Source organism: Onychomys torridus, chromosome 4 (assembly GCF_903995425.1).
Source record: "Onychomys torridus chromosome 4, mOncTor1.1, whole genome shotgun sequence".
NCBI lineage: Eukaryota > Metazoa > Chordata > Mammalia > Rodentia > Cricetidae > Onychomys > Onychomys torridus.
The window spans coordinates 145062493-145081917 of record NC_050446.1 but is presented as its reverse complement, the minus strand read 5'-3'; the positions used below and the strand labels follow the sequence as shown (position 1 = coordinate 145081917).

The 19425-nt window shown below is 44.3% G+C and overlaps 2 protein-coding genes across 2 annotated transcripts; one reads left to right on the top strand and one right to left on the bottom strand.

Moving 5' to 3' along the window:
* Positions 1–317: 317 nt before the first annotated feature.
* Positions 318–6320, top strand: Cstl1 (cystatin like 1). Its single transcript, XM_036184362.1, has 4 exons — positions 318–324; positions 1837–2066; positions 5514–5624; positions 6225–6320. Exons 1-4 carry the CDS (start codon positions 318–320, stop codon positions 6318–6320), a joined length of 444 nt encoding a protein of 147 aa, XP_036040255.1.
* An 8622-nt stretch (positions 6321–14942) lies between these two features.
* Positions 14943–17544, bottom strand: Cst11 (cystatin 11). Its single transcript, XM_036183546.1, has 3 exons — positions 17317–17544; positions 16492–16596; positions 14943–15026 (listed from the first exon to the last, which is right to left on the bottom strand). The coding sequence occupies exons 1-3, from the start codon at positions 17542–17544 to the stop codon at positions 14943–14945; spliced, it is 417 nt and encodes a 138-aa protein (XP_036039439.1).
* Positions 17545–19425: the final 1881 nt, after the last annotated feature.

Sequence of the window (19425 nt, the reverse complement as noted above, 5' to 3'; positions counted from 1 at the left end):
TGGAATTAGGCTACAGTTGAGACATCTACTCTATAGTGACCTTGGCTTATGTGACTTGGAGTGTTCCAAAGCTGCCATGTCTGGAGCCAGACAGTTCTAGTACTCTATGGAGCACAGTATGGCTACCATGATCTATCCTGGCAGGATTATACACTGTCACATGAAGAGTGGCTTGGACAATGGCTAGGAGTGCCATAGACAATGGTTCCAGCATATGAATCAGAGTCAGGGAAGGATCACACGAATGTTTTTGAGAAATCACCAAAGGCAGACACAGGAGCAAGTTGTTTGCCTCCATCCATTTTCATATTGTAGGGATGTCAGGTGTGGTGGCACATGCCTTTAACCACAATATGGGGCATAATCAACTTGATCTCTGTTTTAGGCCAGCTTTGTCTACACAGTGAGTTCCAGACCATCCAGGATTACATAATGAGACCTTATTTCAAAACAGAATAATTCATATTGTAGGGAGATGAAAAATCTAGGCTCAGGGAGATTAGCCCAGAATCCCCAGAATATATCTGGATAATAAAATGAGTGTGTTGTCTGCCATATGACTCTGCTTCTCACTGACTGGTATTTAGTTTTGAATATTCCAACTTTTAATTAGAAATAATATAAGACTTACAAAAAGTCTAAAAAAATGTAAAAATCTGTCCTAGGCCTTTAACCTCCCCAAACATTGGCATCATCCTAGGACAAGTGTAAAACTAAAAAGTTAATATTTTACAATACAAGCACTACATTACATTCAGATTGTGGGGGTGGGGGTGGGAGGTTGGGGGTGTATGAAGGCCCAAAGCTGCTGTTATGTATAACTGCATTATTCTCCACCTTATTTTTTGAGACAGGGTTTCTCAGTGAACCTGCAGCTTAGCATTTTGGCTGCACTGATTGACTGGTGAGGCCCTAGGACTCACCCATCTTTGCTCCCCAGCACTAGGGTTACAGATGTTCACTGCCAAATCTGTCTTTTATGTGGGTGCTGAGGATATGAACTCAGGTCCTCATGCTGGCACTGAGTAATCTCTGTAGATCCAAGATTCCTTTAATTCTCTTACTGTTATTCCTTTCCTAGAGCAAAAAAGAGGGCTCACTAGTGAGCTTCTACACACAGGCTGCCCTGTGTAGGGCTGATTTCTGAGGAAGGCTCCTGGCTGATTTCACATGGGGACATTAGGGTTACCTCACAAAGCTCTACTGGGTCACAACAGGATTACAAGAGAGACTATGTAAACTTGCCAGCAGAGTGGGAAAGAGCAGGGAGAAATCTGTGAGGGGTGGGAGCAGGTGATTAAGAGGAACCTGACGGAAGAAGCACAGGAGATGTTGGAGGCTTGGTAAGATGGTTGGAATGTACTACCAGGTTCCATGTGGTTGAGTCCCATGTTGCAGTTCAAATATGACTTTGCATAAATGTTCACCCACTCCCATACATAGTGACCTTTGTCTACTACAGCAGCTTTTATTGCAGAGCTCTGAACAGGTCTGTTCTTGGGATTTCTTGCACACTGCATGCGTGGGCAAGGGTAGGGACTCCCCTGGCTTGGCAGTGTGCAGAGACAACCCCTTACCTGGACTGCCGAAGAACCGAATGTCATTGCAAGTGGGAGGAACACTGCTGGGGAGTAGGGTGTGTGGCCGCCTGGGAAGCTTTCCATGGGTAGTGTTCTTAGCATGGCGGAAAAAACAAACGAGAGATCTTAATCCTTTACTTAAGTGCAGGTGAAGCTGTCTCCCAGGAAAGCCTGTGCTGGTAAGACTGCCGTGGCAGAGTGAGGTGACAGTCGCTGCACTCCTACCCTGGCAACACTACCCCACCACCTGCTGAAGCTGTGGAGATGAAGGCCAGAGGCTCGAGGATCCCCTTGCTGCTATTGCTGGTGACTGTAGTTGCAATGGCCAAGGTGACTTACATCCAAAGGTGGGGGGGCTTCAAGGATAAGGCCACAAGCACGAAAAACATGAACTCTACCCTCCATTTCTTCATCCAATTCTACAACAATGCAAGCAACGACACCTACTTGTTTCGAGTTCAGAAGCTAATTCAAAGTCAGATGCAGGTTTGTGCCTTGGTTTTCCGGACATCGACACAGCCCCCATCTTGCTTTTTCAGACATATGGGGATTCTGACTGGGCTCCTGGGATAATGGAGTACCCATAACTCTTTGGGGAGCATCATATACAGTGGGTGCACCTGATGCTTCTGGGCTAAGCAGGTCCCTCAGTCATGACAGCCACATAACCTAGGTGGCCCTAAAGTCTGGAGCCAACCTAACTCCCTCCTTCTTGGCCAAAAGCTGACTTGTAGAGGTTCTCCATTGTCCTGTGGAGGGACTACATTTCATTTTGCCTACCAGACAGCAGTAATGGGGCTGGCTTTGCTTTCTTTAATGGTTTTGTCTGGGCAAAACCTAAAGACTCTCTGTAGATTCCTTTTTTCTGACAACATTTCCTTTCAGTGTCCAGGACTGTAAAATAGGACTGAATTTTCTGTTTGAGACATCTAGAATCACAAGTCTTTGGGGATAGCAGTGGGAAAGTAGCAGGGGATGAGCCAAGGGGCTTCAGTTAGATAGTTCCACCCCTTCTGAGGCAGTCTCTGCATTAAGCCCTGGCTGGCCTGTTTCTCTCTTCCCTCAACCTCCTGCCTTAGCCTACTGAATGTGAGTGCTAGGATCACACATGCGTGCCACCGTAGCTTCTCTTTTGTTTTACACACAATTTTGCACATATATTTCTTGTGAATTGTATCAGTTGAAAGATGGTAGAGGAGAGAATTTGTTTGAAAACTGTTGATCCAATGTTCCCTCAAGGTCAGATAGTAAAATATGTAAATCAGAAACAATATTACACCCTACTCAGGTTTGGGGAGAAATAATTCACTAGGAGGAAAGACTACTAGAGATGAGATAATTAGAGGCAGATGGAACAGGAGTAAGCAGAAAGAGGGGAAGGCATGGGAGTGGGGTGTCAATATTAGTGTTATTCCCAGGCCAGAGGATTCCTAAATCCTGGCACAGACATTCCAGGGGAATTCCTGGCTATTATGCACTATGACCACAAGATGGTGCTGTTCTCATTTGTCTTTTTCACTCGAATCAATTTCCTTTAGGTATAGCTGAGACGCTAAGATTTAATGTGTGAACCTAACCTTTTACCACTAACAGTTAACTGGTCAAGAATAGTTTCTTAAAATGTTAAAAGCAAACTTGATGTTACTTTAAGTGATAAATGGACAGTGCGGGCTTGCCCATTGGAAGGGGAGGATCATGGACACAGGTTTCCAGACATCTCAATATCCAGATGTGACTTTGAAAGTCTCAGTACGGCAAAGAAGGGGTCATAGACAAGCATGGTGGGCTGGTGGGCCTGCTTTCAACTTCCAGCTGTCCCCAGCTGTGGGGTCTTGGTTAGGTGTAATCTAGACTTCTTCAGGACTGCTTCTTCACCTGCAAACTGGGTCAGAACAAGTAACAGTTTAGCACAATGCCACCACCTAGTAGCACTTGTCAAAACATTTGCTGTTATTATGACAGTTCATGTTCTGAGAGAACAATTGACACTACCAGTGAGTAAGAAGTTTAATGTGTGCTCATGTTTTAGCTTTTTCCTACATACAACTTGCTGGTAGCCAGTTGGTATGACAATGGCTGGCCTAGTTCTACAACATCCTTATGCACAGGTAAAATGGCCCTTTGACAATGGCAGAGGAACACCTGTACTCTAGTAAATTCCAGGCTAGCACTGAGATTGTATTTTCAGGGCAGCCAGAGCAATGGCCTGGGACCCGGCCTTCGATTTTCTATGGGTGCCTTTCAACCAGGATCAAGGTGAATTTTCTGCCTGCATCTCCCCTAGACAGACTCACACTGTCTCATTAGGTTGGGCCACTGGTGTTTGGGCAAGAAGCAGGAGATTCCTAAGAGTTTCTCCCTATACAACACTGCTGTCTAATCTACACATTCGTCCGGAGGCCAGACCTGGGACAATAATCACCAAATTTCCTTAGAGTTTCACTCCAGTGTGCTGCTCTTCCACAGAAGCCTTCCCAACTTCCTCTTCTTGGTCTTCACAGGCTTAGGTTTGATCACGAGAGAGGGAAGACAAAGCCACCTATGGGAGCTGGCTCTGGCTTGTGTCTCTGTGGCTTACCTGGCTAGCACATCATCTTACACTGCCCACTTCCCCAGGAGGAAACAGATTCAGAGAACAGGGGGTATCAAGTGGAAAGCTCCTGGGAGATAAAACAAGATCTTTAGCACATGTCATCCTGTCCTTGGCTCTCCCAAATGTCATAGCTGGTCCACACAGTTGGCAGAGAAACATTAAGAATTCTCTTAAGCGACCATTGTGTGGCTTTTCCTGGGGAGACCTAAATCAGCATCTACTTACTACAGATAGGGCACTAACAACACACCAAAGGAATGATTCCAACCAAGTCTAGCTTAGTTTACTGGTGATTCTATGGGGGAATGCTTAAAAAACCATGGAGGACTCAGAAGCAGCTATATCACCAAAAAGCCTGTCCCAGTAAGGGTGATGGCTCAGGATGATGACAGCATCTCAGAAGTTCCTGCAGGTGGCTCAGCTAGCCCAAATGTCTCCATAATGACCTTGGGTAGGAGGCCTTACAATCTTGTTTCATTTGGTTCCTGAATCTTATGAGCCTCCACACTCCAGAGGGAATGTTTCAATTGGGAGGAAATAGCTACACAATAGGTTGGTTTTTATGCATTAGTGGAAGTGCTTCTGTTTTGTCCACAGAATCCATAAACAGATCGAATGATTGATTATGTGTACCTTGCAAATGAGGAAATGGAGGCTGCTACGTTACTTTCTCAAGGTTTCAGAGCTAATATATGGGGAGTGAGTGTCTGAAATAAATCTGACCCCCAAGCTCATTTTTAAAGATTTATATTTTTATATGTATGGGTGTTCTGCCTTCAAGTATGTATGTAAGTGCACTACATATATGCAGTGCTTGCAGAGACCAGAAGAGGACATTGGATGTCCAGAAACTGGAGTTGCAGGTGGTTGTGAACTGCCATGTGGGTTCTGGGAACCAAACTTTGGTCCTCTGCAAGAGCAACAAATGCTTTTAAACCATCGCTCTAGTTAATATTTAGATGTGTTGCTAAATTGTCTACTTTATGAATGGCTGGGAAGGAGAGTAAGGAGTGAGAAGTCTGGGAAGAAATAGGGCCAGATAGCTCAGTACATTATGAGGACCACAGTGGTTTGTTGTTACCAGGCAACCCAGTTTGTCTTAACATGACAATGAATGGGAGACAAGCACTATGTGGCTGCCACAGCAAAGTCCAGAGCAAAGGATTGTGGCTGAATAGGGACCCTAGTTAACACTGAGACTCGATCAATGGGAGGGGAGGAAGGAGCTGAGTTTTGATGGATGAGTTCTGGGAAGAGGGGTCATGCTTAGTTCCTTCTGGAGAGAGTCAGACATTGGACACTCCAGTGTGGAAATTAGCAATGCGATTGCTCCTCCACAGCTGACTTCAGGAGTGGAGTATTTCGTCACTGTGAAGATTGGCAGGACCAAATGCAAGAAAAACGAGACAAAGAAAGCTTCCTGTCCTCTGCAAAGCAGCAAGATGAAAAAGGTGTGTTGTGGGAGTCCTCTGAGAAAGCCTCAAGTCCAAGGATGGGGAATGAACATCTTCAAACTGAGAGTCAGGGCGAGCAAATGCCCAGCCATAGGGCTACCTGACACTTCTTGGTGCATCCAAGAAGGAAGAAGGCTGTTGGCTTGGGCAGTCTGGCCACCCAAGTGGGCACAGCCCTGGACCTAGGCTTCTGCTTCTCCCCACAGAGCTCCAGAGTACAAGCGTTGTTTGTTCCTTCTCAAGGCCTTTGTTATCTTGCTTCCATTCTTTGGGGGCACTGAAGACTGTCCCTGTCTCCTCTGTGTCTTCTTAGTTCTATTGTCCCTTTCTATGATGGCTGGTCCATTGTTGGGGCCTCTTTCTGACCCAGGGTGTAGGTGCAGGGATAGGAGGAGAGGGAGGGTCAGTACCCCTTCCTGGAATTCCAAGTCCTGATTTTTATACATATATAAATCCAGGGCTCCAGAGGCACCTGCCATGTGTCTCAGAGGAGCATTTCATTTCTGGGTTCTCCAGGGCCTGAGGAGTTGGAGCCTTCTCTTCCACCTTTGAAAACGAGTTTCCCCAAAGCTGATTGTCTTCTTTTTTCTTCCACAGAGCCTGATTTGCACATCACTGATATACACTGTGCCCTGGGCAAACTACTACCAGCTCTGGAACAATTCTTGCCAGGATCACAGAGTGTCCATGTAAAGAGGTCTACTGACACCCAGATGCCTGTGTTTTGTACTGGTTTTTTATATATCTCTAAGAGGACTTGTGCCGCTCTCTGGGGTGTATCTACACACACACACACACACACACACACACACACACACACACACACGTACACATATGCTCACTCACTCTCACAACACTGACACTCAACAACATGCATAGTAACAGCACCTTTATTGACACATGTACTTTCCACTCACATGCACACAGGCATACATACCTCTGCTCCCGTACACTTGGCAGTCACCATGCAAACACATATGCAAACACTTCCACACGTGGACCTCTGTGCTTCCCCACACTGGCAGCTCACATACACCTCACAGATATGCAGTGATCACAATGGACTGTTATGATTTGAACAGGATGCTGATATCCCTTTGGGGAGCCTCACTGTTCTGTCTACATCAACTCCATGCTCCTATCTCTGGGCCCAGGCACAGTCGTTAACTCTGGCCTGGGCATGGGGAACACTATACCCTACCACTATACACAACACTGTGGACTCACACATGTAGTATGAATCTTAAAGATACTTGTTAATAAAATCAAACCCGAGGCCAGTTATTGGGGTGAATGCTGGAAGATCAGAGACACAGAATAAGCCACAGCTATGTCACCTTGCTAGTTCCTCAGGTGATCCTGTTTCCTCGGGCTGGAAGCTTCTGAATCCTCATCCCAATGGCTGGACTGTACTGCTCCAAAGCCTGAATGCTAAACCAGCCAAACGTTTAACTAACTAAATGCTTAACTCACTCTGGTGCCTGGTTTTCATGTCTTATAGATCTTTCTACTTTCTGTGTCACTCCCTGGGATTAAAGGCTGGGTTTCTGGGATTAAAGGTTTCTTGGTGGGTCACCAAGCCTGGCTGTTTCTAAAGTAGCCTTGAACTCAGAGATCCACCTAGCTCTGCCTCCCAAGTGCTGGGATTAAAGGCGTGCACCACCACCGCCCAACTTCTGCTATGGCTTGCTCTGACCCATTTTCTAGCCACCATTTCTGGCTCTGTTCTAGGGGCTGTCTGTTCTCTGACCCCAGATAAGTTTATTTCGGGGAACACACAATATTTCAGGGAACACAATACCACCACACACATATGTCACAGCGAGCATGTCTGAAGTCCCATGACTAAACAAGGCTGAGTAATCAGTGTCGGCTCAGTACACTTGTAGCAAGGCTGTGACTTAGAGTGGCCATAGGTCATCAGGTGGCAGCAGTAGCAGGGATGTCTTGGCTCAGGGTTTGTTGCTGTGGAGAGACTCACTTACAGTTCAGAGGTTTAGTCTATTATCGTCGTGGGATAAGCATGGTGGTACAAAGACAGACATGGTGCTGGAGAGATCGCTTAGAGTTCTACATATGGGTCCTTAGGAAGAGAAAGTGACACTGGGCCTGGGTGGAGCATCTGAAGCCTCAGACCCCACCCCCCTGTGACACATTTCCTCCAACAAGGCCACACCTAGTAGTGCCAACTTGCTACGAGCCTATGGGGGGTCGTTTTCATTCAGACCACTACAAAGAGGTAGAGGATAGTGTCCCAGGGGAACACAAAAACTCCCAGAGCCCTTGCCCCTTATAGCTATAGGGTGCACTTAGTCCCCAGCCACAAGCTATGAGGGTGTCTGTAGAACACCGTCTTCTAGAGACTAGGGTCAGAGACTCAGTGCTCAGGTGTTGTTTGGGGGTGGTGGTGGTGTTGTGGACATATGGAGGCCCTTTGGTAGGATTTCCATCACTGTGCTGAATGCTTTCCCTCCAGGTCTCCAGACTACAGGCGTGATATATTCTCACCTCCCTACAGCTACCTTCCTCCATTGACTCATAACTCAGTAAGAAAGGGCACAGCCTTGAGCTGAGAACATATTGAATGTATCGTGTGTATCTGAATCTGCCACTCTTTCAGTCAGAAGGTAACTTGAGAATCACTTAGGGGAGAAGAATGTAGATCCCCAAGTGAGAGCCTCAGATTAACCAAGATGCCTGGAGGAGAGGGGCACAGGAAATGAGTGAAAGGTCATACAATAGCAAGGAGAGCCCAAAGCACCTTGCCATGCAAATTCAATGCCGTTGGAGCCTCTGAGGCCCCACATGCTCCTCCACTTTCTCTATGTACCCACCGAGTCATCTCTCCCCTCCCCAAACATATCATTCTTATCCATTCTTTAATAATAACCCTGTGGTTTTTAGGAGTTTTTGTTTTAATTTTGATTTTTAAGGTAGTGTTTAGCTAGGTAGACCAAGTTGGCCTTGAACTTGAGATCCTCCTGCCTCAGCCTCAGCATGCACCATCATACCCAGATAGTTTTCAGTTTCTAATAATACCTTTTATCAATAAGCATGTGTGTATCTGTGTAAAAGGCAGATGTGTGTGTGTCTCTGTTGGGTATTTGCTGAGGCCACAAGGTATGCATTTGTACAGCATAAGCTACTTTTGCTCTGGACTTATTTTCACTCTCCCTAACTTACTTTGCATGTCTATTGTTAGTTACTTCAGGTATTGACATGGTGGTGGAATCTCAGCATTCAAGAGGTTGAGTCAGAGGAGTTATTATGAGCTAGAGATGCCATTCTGAGCTATAGAGAGAGATACTGTCTCAAAATGAACAAATGAATAAATACTGGCCAGGTGGTGCTGACACACTCCTTTAATTCCAGAACTTGGGAGGCAAAGGCAGGTGGATCTCTGTGAGTTCAAGTCCAAACTGGTCTACAGAGTGAGTTTTACGACAGTCAGGGCTGTTACACAGGGGAACCCTGTTTCAAAAAATCAAAAAAGAAAGAAAGAAAGAGCCAGGAGGTGGTGGTGCACGCCTGTAGGGAGGCAGAGGCAGGTGGATCTCTGTGAGTTCGAGGCCAGCCTGGTCTACAGAGCTATTCCAGGACAGGCTGCAAAGCTATAGAGAAACCCTGTCTCGAAAAACAAAACAAAACAAAACAAAACAAAACAAAAAAAACAAAAAAAAAAAAGAAAAGAAGAAAGAAAGAAACCATGGTATTGGTTTGAGCTAAGTTCTTACTCATTTCATGTCGGAATGGTGAGACTAGAGTTCAATTTGTTTTTGATTTTATGTGATTTCATATGGACATGGTTCTTTTTTAAAAGAAATTTATTTGTTGTGTTGTATGTGTACGCAACATGTGAGTGAATGCAAGTGTGTTCTTGCCATGGTGCTCATGTGGAAGCCAAAGGAGGACTTTCAGGGATTGCTCCTTTCTGACAGTTATGGGTTCCAGGAATCAAACTCAGATTGTCAGATTTGCATGACAAGCATTTTACCTTTGTGAGCTGTCTCGCTGGTCCTCTTCTTATTGCTATTTATTTATTTATTTATTTATTTATTTATTTATCTATCCATTTATTTATTTACTTTTATTTTTTATTTACTTACTTATTGGTTTTCTGAAACAGAGTTTCTCTGTGTAACAGTCCTGGCTGTCCTGGAACTCACTTTCTAGACCAGGCTGGTCTTGAACTCACAGAGATCTGCCTGCTTCTGCCTCCTGAATGTATTATTATTATTTTAACAGTGTTGCAGTTTGCTCTCAGGGCTTTCTGCACACCAGCAAGTGCTCTGCCACTGAGCTACATTCCAGTCCTACTTTAAATTTTTAACACTGTTCTCCTTTCTGGTTATGTGCACTCACGTGCATCCTTATGGGAGTATGTGCACACGTGTTTAGGTGCCTATGGAAGTCAGAGGCACCATATCCTCCTGCATTTGGAGCCACAGGAAGTCATGAGGGGCCCAACATGAGTCCTGAGAACTGAACTCAGATCCTCTGCAAGAGCACTATGTGCTCTTAACTTTTGAAACATCTCTTTTCCTCACTGCTTTGAAAGTTTTTAAACAAGTGAACTTTCTCTTTCCCATCCAACCTATTTTGCTTTTTCAATCCACAAACAGGAAGAACTGGGTAAGCAGGCTGCATGAAGGGTAAGTGAATGGAAGTCCTGGCCCAGTAGGAATGGTCCTGCATATCTCCACTATAGTGGTACTTACGGGAATCTACATGAATGACAAAATCACACACACACACACACACACACACACACACACACACACACACACGCTATACTGATCCCCACTAGGTGTTCTTTTTTCCTTAATTATGAAAATTTTGCCATCAGAGAAAACCAGGGGGAGGGGTACAGGGCACTTCTCTTTGCTGCCTTTGTAACTTCTTGTGAAAATAATATTTCCAAAATACATTTCAGCCAAACATTGACTGAGAAATCCAAAAGACTAATGGACCCAAATGTTCCATCTCTGTTTTTCTCTCAAAGGACAGTCACTGTCTGGGGGATGAAATAGCCCAGATGTGTCAATAGTGTGGATGCGATTCACAGTAAATTACTGCCACAGCTTCCACTGAGCTCCTGCTCTGGGCTATATGTGTTTTGATTCCTGCCTGCATTATAAGCATCATTAATTTCACATGTTGTAACAACTCCAAGAAGATATCCTGTTTTCCTCAGCCAAAGAAGAAAAGTTGTAGATTAGTGTGATCCCAGATATTTGGAAGAAGGAACTCCAGCTGCTCCCCACCAAATATTCTAGAGTTTTGATGGGGTGAGTAGATGCTAAAAATTCCTATCTAACCCCAACTTGGGGAGCCTTGATAAGTCTTCTGTTCACCCAAGATCACAGTTCACACTTGTTGGTCCTCTGCTATGTCCTATATAGACTTACCCTCTCAGGGTATGCCAGCTCATTTCCCTTTGAGCACTCCATGGCTTTCTCTGACCTAGATCTACCACAACTCATAGGGGCTGGGAAAATTACAGTGCTTGGAGCCACTCTTGGCAAATCCTAACTGGACAAACACCTCGACTCCACCAGCTGCTTCACTTCTGTGGTGTGTGTGTGTGTGTGTGTGTGTGTGTGTGTGTGTGTGTGTGTGTGAGAGAGAGAGAGAGAGAGAGAGAGAGAGAGAGAGAGAGAGAGAGAGAGAGATATGGGGGGACTCTATGATGTCATGATGTCAGCAGGATCTACTAACAGTATTAAACCCTGGACTTTTGCTGAATTCTTTTGTCAATTTAAAATAATCTTTATTTATGTCTGTGTGTCTCTGTGTTAAATATAGATGCTAGTGTCCATGGAGGCTATAAGAGGGTGTCAGACCTCCCTGGAGCTAAAGATTAAAATGGTTATGAGCTGGGAATTGAACTCTGGTCCTCTGGAAGAGCAGCAAGTGCTCTTAACCACCAGGCCATCTCTCCAGGCCTTTTGCTGGAGTCTTGGCATGAGATCTTTCTCTACCAGATGTGAAGGAGCACATGTGAATTGCTGAAAGTTCTCCAGAGACAAAGTAGGGGGAGTTATGTGGAAGGAGCCTGGGGACATTGAGTTCCTGAGTTGAAGTTTTGGGGTGTCCCCATTGTTAATGTGCTATCATGGAAGGCGCTCCTAAACTCCTGTGGAGACATAAATGTACATCATGAGAAGAGGTGGGATCCACTGGGACTTTTAGGAAGTTAGTGGGTCTCTCTATCCATGTAAGCGGATGAACTCACTTGTCTGATAAATAAATCTGTGTTAATGACTTGCTGAATCATCTTGAGAGCCAGTCAGTTTAGATAGGTCTCTGCCACTCCCTGCCCCACTCACCATGTGCTGTCCTGTGCTATCTCAGGACTGGGCCTTTAAAAAGAAGGCAATCCCTGTGTAAGCCCAAGGTTCCAAACAGCCAGCTCATGCATTAAGGACAGGTCTCAGTCCCACAGCCTGGGTGCCTCCCAAACAGTTCAAGCTATTCAATTGTCTCACTTATCCAGAGGGCCTGATCTAGCTGGGAGCTCCACAGCCTTTGGTTCATAATTCATGTGCTTCCATTGATTGGCTATTTGTCCCTGTGCTTTTTGCAATCTTGGTCTCAACAATTCACGGTCTTACAGTCCCTCCTCTTTCTCGACAATTGGACACCTGGAGCTCCACCTGGGGCCAGGCTGAGGATCTCTGCATCCACTTTGCTCAGCCTGGAAGGAGGGGACTGGACCTGCTTGTACTGAATCCACCAGGTTTAAATGAATCCCCAGGTGAGTCTTGGCCCTGGAGGAGATGGGATTGGAGGGGAGGGGATGGGGGGAAGGTGCGGTTAGGGCAGGAGGCGGGAGGACAGGGGAACCTATGGCTGATGTGTAAAATTAAAACACAAATATAATAATAATAATAATAATAATAATAATAATAATAATAATAAAAGAAGGCTATCACTAGATGGTGCTCTTTAACCTTAGACCAGAACTATGAGTCCAAATAGCTTTCTTTATAATTTACTAGTCTAGTTTATAACCTACAGAGTCCAGTTGTGTTTCTGGGTGTGAGACAATCACTGGAATGTGGTGATCCTACCAAGGGCCACACTCTTAAAGAGAACATGAAGTTGAGAGGGTTTGGGGTGGAAATGACCAAAATAATTGTATACATGTATGAAATTCCCATTGGGTTAGTGAAAATATGTTTTAAAACTACACTTAAATCCTATGTAAATGGAAAAGACCTTGGTCAGAATAGAAATTCTGGGATTCTAGTGATACTGAAGTGTTTGTTTGTTTGTTTATTTATTTAGTCATTACTTCATTGAAGAAATTGAAGTAGAAACTCTAACAATCTCTATTTAAATATCCTCCTTTTAGAGTGCAGTGGCTGACGTTAACTTCACCTCTTGATTCCTCCTACAAATGATATAATCTTCTGCCTTTTATTCTCTAACTTGTTAAATAAGGAGCCCAATTCATATTTTAAATGATACCTCTGAATGTTTAAGTTTTATATCAGTTTTTGGCATTTTATAAGTTTCTTGTATATAATAAATACAGAATAAATTGCAAACAATGTCATAAATAAGTCTACAATTTTATTCATAGATTTCATCTAATGTGAGATATTTTATTTTATTTTATTTTAGTGTGTGTGTGTGTGTGTGTGTGTGTGTGCGCGCGCGCGCGCGCGCGCGCGCAAGTGCCCACAGAGGTCAGAGGCCTTGGATATCTCAGGAGGTGGAATTACAGGTGTTTGTGACCTGCATGACATGGGGCCTGGGAATAGAATTTAGGTCCTCTGCAAGACAGAATGTACTCTTAACCTCTGAGCCATTTCTTCAGCTCCAGTGTGAGATATTTTAAACAATACAAGCACATTCTGGCAAGTTATTTAAAGTCTAACTCTGTGGTTTAATGTATGCATTCATGTTTTTTTTCTTCCAGAATACTGGTAAACATTTTAAAACTTGATCTAAAGTTGAAATAATTTTGCAAAGAACAACTATATGCCCATCACTTACATTCTGAAATTTGTATTTTGTATTTGTATTAAGCATCTCTTTCCAATTCTTATATTTACCTGACAGTCTCCTTTTACATATGTACTTCAAATTTAGTTGAAGACATAGTATACTTCACTCCTAAACATCTCTGATTGCAAATTAAAGACATTTTATAATTTGTGTTTTTTTCCTTTTGAGCTAAATTTCTTAATGTACAATTAGACTGATTAAAAATAATTTACCTCATTTGTAGTATTGTGTTACTATCGGTAGGAAACAGATCAAGACAGAAAGTGCAGCCCTGTGATGTAGTGCTCCTGGCTTCCCCTGACTGTTCTCCTTTATCCTCTGGTGGACTTAATCCCATTGGTCGATATGGAGAAAATAAACTGACATTGTGGACCATGTCCTCTTTCCCACAGGCACACATTTTCCTTTGTCTCAAACCTCCAGAATCCAAGATGCCTTCTTTCTGCTCTGGTCCTGGCTGCTGGTGTAATGTGGTGGGAGTCTAGATCTGAGTTTCCTTACTGAAACAAAGGGCATCTCTCAACTCTGGACCAGGAGTAAGGTTCTTGTCTTTCTTAGTTCTTTGTGTTTTTCCTTCTTGTTTTATACTTTAGTGTGTGTGTGGGGGGGGCGCTCTTTGTCAGGCTCCTGAGGGGATTCCACAGTGAGAGTCACTTGCTAACATCTCTGCTGCTCAGTTACCCACTGTCAGCATCCCTCCATCTCCTATTGTCCTTCTCCCTTTCTTCTCCAGCTAGTCTTAAAACCCAGAATGATTGGCCTGGGAATGTTGCTCAGTTTGTAGAATGTTTGTTTAATCTGCAAGAAGTCTTGTGTTTGACGCCCTCCCCCTCAACAACCCCCAGCATTGCATAAAGCTGAGTGTGGTGGTCTATGCCTATTTTGCCAGCATTGGGGAGGTGGAGGAAGGAAGATCATAAGTTCAAACTCATCCTCAGCTACATAGTGAGTTCAAGGTAGCTACATAGTGAGTTCCAGGTCAGTGTGAGGTTACCTGAGACCCAATCTCAAACATAAAACAAATAGATAAACAAAAAAGTCCTAACGCCCCCTACTTGCTATGAAGCTGAGGATGAAGCTCCACTATCACAAGGGTATAAACAATTGTCCCTCACTGGTTCCCCCTAGTGTGCCTCCACATTTTGTTCTTACAGCTGAAGAATTTATGGGGGGAAAATGGAGTCACAACATGAAGACCTTGAAGAGAACAGGCTCCCATCTTTATTGTGTGAACTGAGGATTACTGTTGATTGCAGGGAGACCTGAAACTTGGTGGACATATCATGTGCTCCAAGACACTCAGCTATCGGTACAGTTTTTCTTGAGAATTTTGTATCTTTCAAACATGGGTATGACATACACTGCGAAGTAGCACCGGATTTGCTAAAACAAACAAACAAAATGCATATTTTAAAAGATAAACAAGAGGCAGGCACGGCAGTGCTCTGCAATGGCAGGAACTGGGAATCTGAGGTCCGACGTTTATAGAGAGTTCAAGTGGGGTGCATAGTCAGATTCTATAAAAACAAGATAAAGAGCTAAACTGCACGGTGAGAAGGAAGAGAACCTCAAACACGAGGCCAGGGAAACAGCACTGCCTCATTGCTCCCCTCAGCCCAAATCCTGTTTTTTTTGTGATTTCATTTAAGCATCAAAAGCATTGTTGCGATCATTCTGGAAATTGTGCTGTCTGTGGTCAGGTTTGGAGTAGTAATAGAAGGCCCAGCCCATACTCACTGTGGGGTTATTGGTTCTAGTTTTTCATCATTTTCACTCATGTAGTGTTTATCATATTCTCTCTTCCTGGGCCTCTACTGGATCCACATCTCCCTTCTCTCCATTCCTCCCTTCTCCTTTATAACATCTTCCCTCCCTCCCTCCCTCCCTCCCTCCTCCCTCCTTCCTCCCTTTCTTTCTGCCTTCCTTTTGTCTACTTATCTATCCACACACCCACTCACAATCTACCCTTCTAGTTCCATTCATCCACCTGTTTATTGTTCCATCTTCCCACCTATTCCTTCCTTTTATCTATCTCTCCTTCCTTTCATTCACTCAGATTTTATGTCCTAATATGAGGAGGGAGCCCAGGAAAGGACACACTTGTGTGTTGAGAACCTCCAAGTCCTTATTACTAGGTTTGCCATATAGTTTATGAACTGAACAAGAACTTGTTATAAGCAAAAGGTGAGGCTACTAATGATTACATTAAAAACTTAGACCTTATCCAGGATGATGCCAGACAAAGAGGGACATACAGCCATCCTTGCTCATATTCATCTGGGGAAAGTTAAGAGATGGTTACAGGGCTGTTAGGACTCATAGCCAAAGAGTGTGTGTCGGACACACCCTGATTATGCACACAGAAGTGGGGATGATGTTGTGCAACATCTGGCCAGCCTCCTGCTCTGTCAGAGTGAATTCTGCAGGGGACTGAGGTGCCTCTGGGGCCAAAGACCACTCAGCATGTCCCTCAGCAGGCCACCCACACAGATTTGTTTTTCTTAGTCCACTGTATACCAGTTAAATTATTTTTAAATGCATTTTCTCATTTCCTGCTAAAATATGGTTAATAATTAACTGCTTCCCTTGGCTTGGGGTGTCCTTCTGTAGTTGTCACCAAACTGCTCCCTTTGGACCCCTTCCTCCTTCCTGTGATTCCTCCAGCACCAACAAATGATGGCCCTACTTTTTCCATGTCTAATTTCCTCTTTGAAAGAGGAAATATCACTCATGAGATTTTTTTTCCAAGCAAGCTTAAATAGATCCCAAATAAGTCTGCCTTCCCTTATGCTAAAACCACAGAAAAACCCATGAAAAACGGCTTTGTGTGACTGAGCTTGCCTAGCACCTTGTAAAGTTCCCCTTTCTGGACATCACAGGTGCTCTTCTCTGTCTTGAAGCAGGTAGTCCTCCGCATCTCCACTCTGATGTGTAACTCCATGTGGTCTGTCATCTGTGGGTAGTAAGGGAAGGGAAATGAAGGCTGGCCTCTTCTCCCCATTGTGGAGTCTAGATGAGGGGACAGCTCTACACCATGCTCAATGGCAAGGGCCCGGTCTTGCACAATTGTAGGATCCTTGCTCTCCTTCTTGCTGGATTCCAGGCCTCTTTTAGTCACTCATTGGGATAGCACCAAGACTACCAGAAGACATTGAAATGTCACCAAGACTACCAGAAAACCTATCTTTATCTTTTGGACAGCATTGAAAAGGCTAATAGTTCCAGGCAGAACTGTGTATAAGTTTTCTGAGAAGGGTTAGATAGTAAACAGGTTAATCTCTGTGGGCCATGTGTTCTGTGTTGCAACTTTACAGACTGAGCCCAGCAGCATGGCAGCCCTGGATGGACACAGCACGGATGGTTCCAATAGCACTGCTATTATTTAGAAGGTACACGGCCAAGACAGTTGGACCTGGGTATGTAATTTGTTGGTTATCATTGAAACGACAGATTCATTCACTTTAGCAAATGTACCTTTCTCTTAAAGCACCCACTTTCATTTGGAAATGGTAGCATATACCTGTAATTATAGTACTGGGGAGACTGAGGCAAAAGGCTGCGAGTTTGAGGCTGACCTAGTCTGTCTAGTGAGATCCTATCCAAACAAACACCTGGGGTTTTTACCAGAGCACTGGGTCCCACTGGAGGAGAGACAGGGAAGCCACATACTCACCTGCTTCTCAATCTTCAGGATGCGGATGATCCTGAAGTTGTACAAGTCATCACTTTCTTTGTTGTACATTTCTGTGACATACTCCAATGTGCCTGGGACAAAAATTTCTATTGCACTTACTTCATGGACACTTATAAATGTCTTCCTCTTTTCTTGATAGCTAAAGGCCACCAGGGCCACCAGAATGGCTAACAGGAGCTGTGGTGTCTTCCAAGGTCTGGCCATCATCGTTCATCTGGAGAATATTGGGAAGAGCTTCCCCCTCGTCTTCATCTGTTGGGTCATACTGACCACAGCTGTCCTGAGTCAGACTTAAGGGAAACATGCAGCAACACCCACAGCTCTATCTTTCTCCTCCCATCTGCCTACTCTAGGGACACTTTGCAATGACTGGCAAACTCATATCTACTCTCATTCTTTTTGCATAGTTCATTTCATTACACACACACACACACACACACACACACACACACACACACACACACTTATATTTGTGGGGGCTTCTCCTTCAGCAACATGCACTTCTGTGGACTGTTACTCCCTCAGTAGAAGCTAAGTCAGAGGCCTCTTTCCACTGAGCTTATGTCATGAGGGGCCAAAGAACACTTCAGGGGTAGGCAATGGAGGACACATGAAGGGTATTGGGTCTTAGGAAGTATAGCCTAACCAGCAGGAAGATGGTAAGGAGAAGAACATGAAGAGGAGCTGGGTTTTGAGGAAGCCCTCTCCTTGACCTGGATCTTGGACACTGGTTCCAGGAAATATGTCAAAAGAGAAGAGGGACTAGGAGGAGAGAGAGAAGCAAGGACCTGGAGAACCTCACTTTGGAAAGCTGATGACATTTGAGTGTGGCCGACTCCATGTTTTAGAGGTGAGCAGGAAGTTGAAGGAGGGGATGGCAAGAGTTTCCTGCCTGACAAGTTGGGTTTCAGAAAGATAAGACCCCACAGGAGCTCCAGCTTGATATAGAAAGGCAAGGTCAAAGGCATGGAGGCTGGCAGGATGCAGCCATCTGTGTGATGCCAGCTCATGAGATGTTTGGAGTAAGCCTATAGGGCAATGGTTCTCAACCTGTGGGTTGTGACTTCTTCAGCAAACCTCTGTCTCCAAAAACACTTATATTGCAATTCATAGCAGGAGCAAAATTAGTCATAAAGTAGCAACAAAAATATATTTATGATTGGAAGTCACTACAACATGAGGAACTCTTGAAAAGTCACAGCATTAGAAAGGTTGAGAACTATTACTGTAGGATATTGCTCATAAGGATACAATATCAAGACAGGTTGTGAAAGATCCTAGAACAGAGGTGTGAGTGCATATACCTGCACTCATGCTGACATGTACAAACATGCAAACCTATGTAGCCACACCTCTGCTCTAAGTATGCATTCAGACTGATATATGAACCAGCGTACAGACACATGTATCTCTATTCCTACCCTAAGTACATATTCTCATTGGCCATTGTGTAGCTATTTCCTATGACTTGGAGCATCCTCTTCTTAATGAGGGAGGCTCATTGAGACTAAGGAAGTAATAAAAACTTTGAAGTCTCAGGAAGTTCTTGAAGTACCTTCCTGAGGTTATATAAGCAATAACTTCTGGGGAGATGATCCTCTCCAGCCTAGTTGTCTGCAAGTTGTTCAAGCAGCTCAAAGAGTTTCATGAGCCATTGCCCATGCTGGAGTGGGATTTTTAAGGAACAGAGTTCCCTTTAAGTCACTCATGCTTCTATAATTAAGCCCTCACCCATATTCCTGAAGATAATTCCAATGAAGTCATTGGTTTCCCCAAACTAGGAGCAGTGCTGAAACCAAGATGCCTTTCTCAGTCACATATCACTGCTACCACATCTGAGGTCCCATTGGGTGAGGAATCCTCATAGAAAAGGGTCTGAAGTCTAAGAAGTGCACCATCAAATCCCCATACCTACTTTGGTGTCATTTGAAGAGCAATCCCTTGATGTCTTGACCACTAAGAGCACTTCCAAAGTAGGAGAGAATGGAGGTGGAAGGTAGGACTTCATCCTGGTGTCATTATAGCTGGTATTGTTGCAGAAGAGATCTGTCTGGGATTTGGGTCTGCTTGCTTAATTAGCCAGAGGGA